This window comes from Antrostomus carolinensis, unplaced genomic scaffold, assembly GCF_000700745.2.
Source record: "Antrostomus carolinensis isolate BGI_N321 unplaced genomic scaffold, ASM70074v2 scaffold15086, whole genome shotgun sequence".
NCBI lineage: Eukaryota > Metazoa > Chordata > Aves > Caprimulgiformes > Caprimulgidae > Antrostomus > Antrostomus carolinensis.
In genome coordinates, this window is record NW_010321360.1 from 12,766 (window position 1) to 22,128 (window position 9,363).

At 49.5% G+C, this 9,363-nt stretch overlaps 1 protein-coding gene across 1 annotated transcript in view; it reads left to right on the forward strand.

Moving 5' to 3' along the window:
- Positions 1–3,024: 3,024 nt before the first annotated feature.
- Positions 3,025–9,363, forward strand: part of BID (BH3 interacting domain death agonist) — a gene marked incomplete at its 5' end in the record, with an annotated part of 6,644 nt that continues 305 nt past the window's right edge. Inside the window, 5 exon segments of the mRNA XM_010169910.2 lie at positions 3,025–3,055; positions 3,058–3,093; positions 5,026–5,227; positions 6,501–6,646; positions 8,593–8,796. Of these exon segments, the coding sequence (XP_010168212.2) occupies positions 3,025–3,055; positions 3,058–3,093; positions 5,026–5,227; positions 6,501–6,646; positions 8,593–8,796 (619 nt within the window).

Consider the following 9,363-nt stretch of genomic DNA (forward strand, 5'->3'; position numbering starts at 1 on the left):
TATTGGAATTCTAACAAATGAGGAAAAAGTAGGTCATCCTAGCACAGTTTGGGTGGGTTTGGGTGGAAGAAGCTTTTGCTGTAAAGTTATTTGCGAGTAAGAAATTTCTGGGGTGCTACTCAGTTAGTTTCACCAGCACATCTGGTCACTTGTGGGCAACTTGCAGCTGTGGTGGCTCGTGCTGCATCACAGTTCTGCCAGAAGTGTGGGAGAACATCTGCCCCTCCACCAGTGTGGTGTGGTGGAGGTGGAGAATGGTGCAGATTCTTGCACCTTGAAAGACGAGGAGGTTTGTTCAGCCTGTACCCGCCTTACGAACTCAGCTGGTTATTACCAACCCAAACTAGCCAGCATGGGTTAACCTGACCAGCTGTAGAGTAATGCTGTGGTCCCACAGGAAGCTTTTGACATAGGTTAGTTAGAGCTGGGTGGGGATGGCAATACTGGTGGAGTCTGAGAAGGTCACTGTGGTGAACGTGGGTTTCAAGGCAAAGTGGGCTGTGGGCAGCAGAGGTTCAATACTACTTCAGGCTTCCTATGGTCTAAGCTGTGCTGGTTCAGGAAGTGGGGTTGAACTCAGCAGGAGTTAGTAGCAGGAGGTATCAAGTTGTAACATGAACATCTCAGTTTTGGGCTGAATTACTTTGAATTGAAAATAAATGTTAAGTATAAAACCAAATCATGTGCAAACGGAGGCTTTGCCTAACCTACAGGAGTGTCACTGGTGTGGACAGCTTCTGAGGAGTTTGCACAAAGCCAAGGTCCTGCCACGGGCTTCATGCTAAATCCCAACTTCCCTCTTAATCTCAAGGGTTCTTCCTCAAGTTCTCCAACCTGAATTAACATCTGTCTCTCCTTCAGCCAAGTCGAGCTCAGGACAAGGGTCACCCTGACCTATTCCAGAGCCCCATCACATCCCAGAGAAGAGGACAGAGAGGACTGCGTTCTCAACAGCCAGCACACTCCTGAGGGTAGAGGTGAGTAGCAGCAATAGAGATTTGAATGGAATAGAGAAAAATGCAAAGCAGCAAAGGCTAAGCCTGTGTTTAGGGAGTTATTAGTCTGATGAAACAGCTAAATGACAAAAAGGAGCTCATGGTTTAGAGCTGCCTGTGGGCTGTTGTGTGTTTTAGACGTACTTGAGATTGTGTTTTCGTCTTGGGGATTTCTAAGAGCCTTGGAAAAGTTGGGACATTCACGTTCTCTTGAAATTATTACTGTGATTTCCTTCAGAATTTGAATTAATTTCTGCTTTCACTTCCTCTCTCTTTTCCAACAGCACATTTAGTTATTTAAAACACAGTTGTGAGGGGTTGTTACTATGAAATGGGATCATTCATCCCTAGCCCAGGTCCTTGATGGTTAGCAGGCCATCTCTTTGGGCTCCTTGATGCTCTCACCCCATTTTTGGTCAGAAGAACCTGTGCAGCAGCCGTATTATTGCCCTGAGTGCAGAAGGCCTGGTGGGAAGATAGTGCTCACTTTCAGCCAGGCCCTGCTCATCATTAGGGACACAACATTGGGGAAGGGTGTGAGGAGAGGCTGAAGTCACTTGGCTTGTTCAGCCTGGAGAAGAGGAGACTGAGAGGAGATCTCATGGGGGTCTAGAACTTCCTCCCAAGGGGCAGAGGAGGGGCAGGTGCTGATCTCTTCTCTCTGGCCACCAACGAATGCCAGGAGCAGAGGGAATGGCAGGAAGATGTGGCAGGGGAGGGTGAGGTTGGCCATGAGGAAAAGGTTCTTGAGGCAGAGGGTGGTGGAGCACTGGCACAGGCTCCCCAGGGAGGTGCTCATGGCACCAAGCCTGACAAGATTCCAGCAGCATTTGGCCAACATGTGCCCTCAGGGACATGGTGTGAATGTTGGGCTTGTCCTGTGCAGGGACAGGAGTTGGACTCCATGGTCCTTGTGGGTCCCTTCCAGCTCACAGCATTCTATGATTCAGTGATTCTGAGAGTTGAAGCCAGCTTGCACCAGAGACTTCTGTGTGCAGTTGTAGGACTGTTGCACCCAGAGCAACAAACGCAGGGTTCACAAGCAGGATTCCCATCTTCCCTGCCTTGGCATTTGCTGGGTAGTCTTGTGTCATTGCCACTTGCTCTGCTGCTCTCCAGCCTTTCTTGCTCTGCGACTTCCTGCACCAAATGTGACTGCTTGGGCTGCTGCTCTGACCCACCCATCAGCTACACCTGGGAGGATGAGAAGGTGTGCTCCTACCTGCTCCCCTTTTTGGTGGGTGAGGGAGGCCACCCTCCACACCATGCTCTGCCCTCCCTGCACGCCTCTTCCCTTGGGCATTTCCCAGGCTCAGGGTTGTCAGCCCTGAGTGTGCACCCTGCAGGCAGAGGAGCTTGTGGCCTGGGTCTCCTCCCTAGAAGGCTCCCCTGGAGGCTTAGCAGAGTGGTGCTCGTGTAGCCTTTGATGACACTTGGTCCAACCTTCCCTGACCCCAGGTGTTTATTAGGAAGGTATTGAGACAAGCCTGTGTATACACCTGTATCTCTGCAGGGAGGGTGGGTGGAGGTGTGTTTGGAAGTCCTGCAGATGTGTTGCAATGTCAGCTGGGTGTTTCACTTCAGAACATGCTGCTGCTTTGCAGAGACCTGAGCAGCTCCCCTGCTCTCAGTAGGTGCTCAGGAACTCCTCTGTGATAACACTGCTCACCATCCAGCCTCTGGCACTATGAAGGGTTGTCCCTCCCTTCCCCAGCACCACCTCTTGGCTTTAAAGCTCTGTTTGTAGGTCATGTCTCTCCACTGTCTTCACACATCTGTGGCAGGAAGGAGTTTCATGCCCGTCATTCATGTGGATAAGGCCCTTCTTGCTGGGACAGTTGTGGTTTTCTCAGTGGGGTGTTTTTTTGATGACTGCCAGTGTGTGATGGGCAGCCTTCTCCAGAGACAGGAATGTGTCACTAGGAAGGTCATTTTCTACAAGACATGCCCAGACTCATGAGTCCTGCTGCAAGATGTGGTTTTATGGGAATTTCTTCTTTTCACTCTTTTCTTTCTTACTCTTTTTCAGGGCAAGGACTTCTGGTCTGAAGCAGAGGGTGAGAAGAGCTGCTCTGTCTTTGAATCCATCATGGAACAGGTTAGATTCAAATGCGACTGAACTCAGTGGTTCATAGTGACCAGTGGTTCTCTTTGTGCACTTCTTCCAAGGTACCTCAAAGGGGTTGAGTCTCAAAAAATGCTGGTTCTTGTCCTTCTTGTCTTCCCCTGAGTTCCTGTAGGGCCCTGCTGCTGCTCTGAATCCAGACAAGAGGATAGAGCTGCTTGGTTTGCAGTCTGTTTCCTTGTTGTGACGCTCCTCCTTTAAACTGCTGACTGGGTTTGTAGCTGCTTAAGAGACCACAAAACTTATTGGTTAAGCTACAAACTACCAAAACTAATAAATCAAATTAACAGACACACCTCTGCGATCAGTTTATGCATTGTTTGTGCAAGACTGAACACAATTATGAAGCTACTATTTGTCACATTTAAATCTTTATTAACTACACAGAGCTGCTACTGAGATGTCTGTCATCCTCCTCGCCCCACCTCCTGTTGAGGTACAGTTCTAACCCTCTTGGCTCTGCTCTGGCCTCCCACAAGCCTTTTGAACATAAACCTGATGACTAGTCCAGTGGGTTGTTTAAGGGGATTGTCCCTGGTGTCCCAGGGAGCTTGGGGATCACCAGGTGAGCTTTGCTGCTGTCTGTAAACATCCACCCTCAGGTCATGCCTTCTGTTGATCTTTGATCATATACCTTATTTTCTGTACATTTCCATTTCTGGACTATCTTTTTTGTTGGCTTTTGTTCCTCCCTTTCATTTCCCAGATCTTCTCTCAAGTGAACAACCTGTCCCCAGTTACTTCTTAGGCATTTGTCCCAATTTTGCTACTGTTGCCTAGGCAATGTGGGTCCTGTATGACATTACTGCTACGGTGATGGAGATATAGGTGGCCTTCCAAGGTTCCACTCACCAAAAGGACCTGAAACTCCCTTTCAGTTATCAAGTTCATCTGGTTGCATATTGATTACCCTAGGCAGCTGGCAAGACAAACCATTCTACTATGGCTTTGATTTTTCTTCTTAGTTACAATTAAGCATTTTTTTATCTTACAGGCAGACAGTCTGCTTACCAGAGGAAGGATTTTCTTTCTCACTTCATTTCTCTGTTTACACAACATCCTGCTCTCTTACCTGCTTAACTAAAATGATTGGACAGGTTTTCTACAGAGGCCTTAATTGGTTGTGAGGCCCCATGTTTCAGTGGAACCTCTTGCTCAGAGCAATCTGCCTGCCTCATGGACTTCCTCCTCCTAATTTGTGCTGCCTTGCTTGAAGGCAGCAGGGTGTGTGGCCCTGGAGGCAGCACGGGCCTGGTCACTGGGGGTGAACACCAGACACCAGTGATCTGCCATCTTGCTGTCACTAGTCTTGTGAGCAGCTGCTTGGCTCTCTGCAGGGAGCTGAACAGGTTTATTGTGGAGCTGGTCTCCATCCCTTTGAAGAGGGAAAAGAAATGTGAACCTCGTGGTTTTTTGTAAGGCTTATGCTGTTATCTCTGTTCCCCACCGTGTTACTGCTGCGCTCTGATTACATTGAACTTGGGAGCTGCTGCCTTCTTTAGGCACAGGAAGTGAAATGCCCAATTCCAAAATACAGGGGTACAAACCTTCCAAAAGCAGATGTCTGAATAGGGGAAAGTGGGGGGGTTTGTGCTGAGTACACATCTGTTTCAAAAGAGGAGCTCTGATGAGGGTTTCTGTGATTGCCACAGCTGGAAACACGCTGTGGAGAAGGTGCACTGACTCTTCCACCGCAGGTTTGGAAGAACAGAGCCATCTGTCATTCACCATCAGACAGTCCTGTGTGGGTGCACGTCCAGGAGCCAGTATGCATGTGCTGTGGACTCCCTGGCTAACGTGATTCAAGATTCCCAAAGGAGGCCAGAAAAATGTGTTCAGGGTTAGAAAACAGCATATACACAGACCTCTTGAGTGGGACTTAACGGTTATTTTCTGATGTTTAAGATCAATGGATCTGTCCAGATGGAGAGTGCGCTGCTCTACACCTTCTTGGACGTATCCTCTGACTGTCAGTTCAGAGAGCAACTGCAGTCCCTGCAAAGCCAGGGGCTTGTGTCTTCCCTGAAAGGCACCTACTGCTACGAGGATGAGCTGGAACTTCAGACGGATGGCAATCGGAGCGGCCACTTGCAGAACGGCGAGCCAGGTGAGCCCTCTCTTCCTTCCTACCTGCCTCTCTGAGGGTGGTGGGTTTCTTTCCCCTTTCCCCATCTTTGCTGCTGATCTGTTTCAGAGGAGTCATGGTTTTTTTCCATTGAGGAACTTCACAACGTGGCTGTTGGTGGTGGTGTCGGTTGGGATTTTAACGTGTGGGACAAGACAGCTAGTGCTTTAGCATTTTATCTCCCCATGGATGTCTAGAGCACCCATCTCCCCGCGGTTTTGTCTGCAGCACATCAGACAAGGGTGACAAAGCCAGGACTAATGATAGCTGCCCTCAAGGGGTGTGATATTAAGCAGTGAAGTTCAGCCTCACACTGCTCCTCAGGGAGTACTTGGGCTAGGATTTTGGAACAACTCTTGTTCTGGTACTGGGTGAGTCCCTTTCTGCCCTACCATTGTGCTGGAAGCTGTTCCTCAACCAGTTTCTGGTGTAGTTCCTGTTTCATTAGCCATCTGCAGGATGGCTATTGCTGCTCCTTGCCCAGGACGTGTCAGCTGGCACATTGACCTCAACCTAAGGAGGGTGAGGAGGAACTGCTACAGTACAAACCTGCATAGGTCTCATGCCCCAAGTGACAATGGGAAGCTTTGCCAGAAGGAGATAGGACAAGGGGTGATGGTTTTAAACTAAAAGAGGAGAGATTTAGACTGGATATAAAGAAGAAATTTTTTACACTGAGGGTGATGAAACCCTGGCCCTGGTTGGCCAGAGAGGTGGTAGATGTCCCATCCCTGGAAACATTCAGGGTCAGGTTGGATGAGGCTCTGAACAACCTGATCTGGTTGAAGATGTCCCTGCTCACTGCAGGGGAGTTGGACTAGATGGCTTTGAAGGTCCCTTCCAACCCAAACCAGTCTGTGGTTCTATGAGATGCTCTATTTTAGATGGTACTTAAGAGACAGGTCCTGACAGTAGTCACTTAAAAAATCATGGACACTTGCTTCCCTCTGTCTAGGCAGAGTGTTGGCTGTAGCTGTCCTGTACTAATTTTGGTTGGAGATGTTCTAACCTCCCCTGTAGGGTTTTTGAGGGTCAGGGTGAGGCTGCACTTTACCTAAATTACAGATTAAAAAATCCTGTTTGCACACTGTCTCTGGTAAAGAAGTTGAGTGCAGAGGAGGGAGTGGTAGTGCGTGTAGCCGAGCTGTGATTAGGGGTGGGGTGGCAAGGAGATGGAGGTGGGCAAGATGCTGTGGGTCAGCTTACCTGCGCTGAACCGAGTCTGGGGGCTAAATCCTGCTGTGTGTGTTGACAGTGTTTGACCACGAGGTAAATGAAGAAGTTATCCGGAACATCGCTGCGCAGCTCGCTGAGGTTGGAGACCAGTTCGATAAGGAAATCAGAGCGAGAGAAGTGAACGATCTCGTGCAGCACTTTCTGAACGAGAACCTTTCTAGCGAGGTGAGTGAAGAGCAACCTGACCAGCAGTTCACCTCTTCAGGGTTGTGGATCCTTCCTGCTGGGACTTTGAAGCAGCCAGGTTCTGCATCGTTGCTAGTTTGCTGATTTAATTATTGTCATCTTAAAATTCAGCCCAAACACTCACCTATGAAGATTTGGCAGAGGTGATGCCGTACCCTGTGGCAACTGTTGCCCTGCAGATTGGGTTCCTTGGGTTCATCTCCTTTCTGCAGATGGTGAAATTGAGGTGGTTGTGGAGAAGGACTGACTTTGAGAGGCATTTTGTCCTCATTTTGTTGGCCCAATGTCTTATCTTTGAAAAACAACTGTTGGTTTAAGGCTTAGTATTTGTCCTTGAGATCTTTGGACTTTGGTGCCGAGTCCTGTCTGCCTGCTGCTCGTCATGTGGGCAGAACCTGAGCAACATTAGTGCCAGAAGCTTCATTTGTGCTTGTGACTGAACAAGGAAGAGACAGTGAATAGTGAGACCCTCCCTGTTGGAGTGCTGGGACTGTTTATCTCTCAGGCTCTGTCCGTGTTGGGAGGAGCAGTTGGGTCCTGGCCTGGATGGGTGAAGTGCTGAGAAGGTCCCTCTAGGTGGCATCTCCACCTCTTTGATGGAGTCACTCTCCCAGCCTGGCCCAGCATCTAATGTGGCTCAGTGTTCTACAAGGAGGTTGAGTTTGAGGCCCTTTGTGTTAGACCTTCCCTTTTTTTGTTGTTTTGTTTTGTTTTTCTGTTTCAGATTTGGATCCACTCTGGATCAAGAGCCGCAGTTTGCTTACACGGAGCCTTTTTTGGCTTCTTCAGGGTAGCTGTGGCTTTCTGGCTTGTTTGGCTTTCTACAAGCTAATGCTGTCTTTGAATTGAGGTCCACCTTCTTGCTGAACAGGCAGGATTTAATAACTTCAAACAAGCTTTTTTTGGGGGGGGTTTTGTGGTCTGGATTTTTTTCACTAGGATTTATCACCTGCACAGAGTGATTCGATTCCAGCAAAGTCTGACAGTTTCCCACTCCTTCTGTCTTGCTCTCCACCCAGTTAAGTTTCAGGCCTTCAAATCTATTGCCTAACCTTTCAGCTTTTAGTGGGGCTGAGATAAACCGAACTTCTGACCAGGTGGATGTTGCTGCTTCACATGAGTAGTGTAGCTTAGTGTGTGCATATGCTTATTGTCCTTCTTGGGGAAGCTGATCTTCCACTGATCTTGGGAGCAAGGCAGTGTTCCATGCCTGGACACCTTCTCTAGTTCCTGCCTATGTGAATGCTTTCCTGTGAAACTTGCCCTTCTTGCCAGTCCTCACCTAAGCTGGTACCCCTGATCTTCACAGTGTTTAAGGTGGGTTGCCCTCTCCTGGGAGCCCCAGGATTCCTGTGCCATTTCAGGACTTGGCAAGCAGGGTGCAAACCCTGGGGAAGAGGGGGGCTGTTGCACCCCGAGTGTGTAAGGTGAATTTTGCAGTGGTGTGTGTGTTGTATTCCTTTCTTTTTGTCTTGGGTGAGCAGCTGAGCTCAGAGATAGTCATTCTTCTTGCCATCCAGGGTGTGTAATGGGAGCAGCATCCCCTGAGGTGTTAGAACAGGCACATCAGGTACCAGCAGGCTCTGCTTGAGACCCCTTCCTCCCACAGCTGTTGCACTGACATCCCTCTCTCCCTTCCCTACAGGAGATGACTGAGATCCCTCTCTCCCTTCCATACAGGAGATAACTGAGATCCCTCTCTCCCTTCCTTACAGGAGATGACTGAGATCCCTCTCTCCCTTCCATACAGGAGATGACTGAGATCCCTCTCTCCCTTCCCTACAGGAGATAACCGAGATCCCTCTCTCCCTTCCTTACAGGAGATAACTGAGATCCCTCTCTCCCTTCCCTACAGGAGATAACCGAGATCCCTCTCTCCCTTCCTTACAGGAGATAACTGAGATCCCTCTCTCCCTTCCCTACAGGAGATGACCCGGCGCATGTCAAAGGCGGTGGAAGCGCTTGCACGAGCCATCCCCTCAGACATGGAGCAGGAGAAGGCCATGTTGGTGCTAGCAATGGTCTTGACTAAAAGAATTGCGAATACAATGCCTTCCCTTCTCCAGCGTGTCTTCAGCACCACCGTGAACTACATCAGCCAGCAGCTCCACAACTACATCATCAGAATGGTGAGTGCTGTCAGAGCTCGTGTGAGTCACAGCCGGCCGGGGTCACTCCCAGAGGGGTGGCTTAGCTCTGAGCAGCTCCTGGGCTGCTGGTCTCCCTGTAGCACTCTGGCTTGGGCCAGAAGGGAATGCCAGTCCCTGTAGAGCTCTAAAGGTTGATGTGCTGAGGGAGGGAGGCTTGAGAGGGACAAGTGACACTTCTGCTTGTCCCACTCTGGCAGCAGCCAGTGAACAGAGTGTGTTTATTCTGTAGGGCAGAGAAAGAGACGTGATTGTTCCTCTCCTTCCTGTGGTCTCTTCAGGGAGCTGTGCTGATAAGACTTGGGTTAAAGAACTTAGAATCCCAGAATGTTGTGAGCTGGAAGGGACCCACAAGGATGATGGAGTCCAACTCCTGTCCCTGCACAGGACAAGCCCAACATTCACACCATGTCCCTGAGGGCACATGGTGGCCAAATGCTGCTGGAATCTTGTCAGGCTTGGTGCCATGAGCACCTCCCTGGGGAGCCTGTGCCAGTGCTCCACCACCCTCTGCCTCAAGAACCTTTTCCTCATGGCCAACCTCACCCT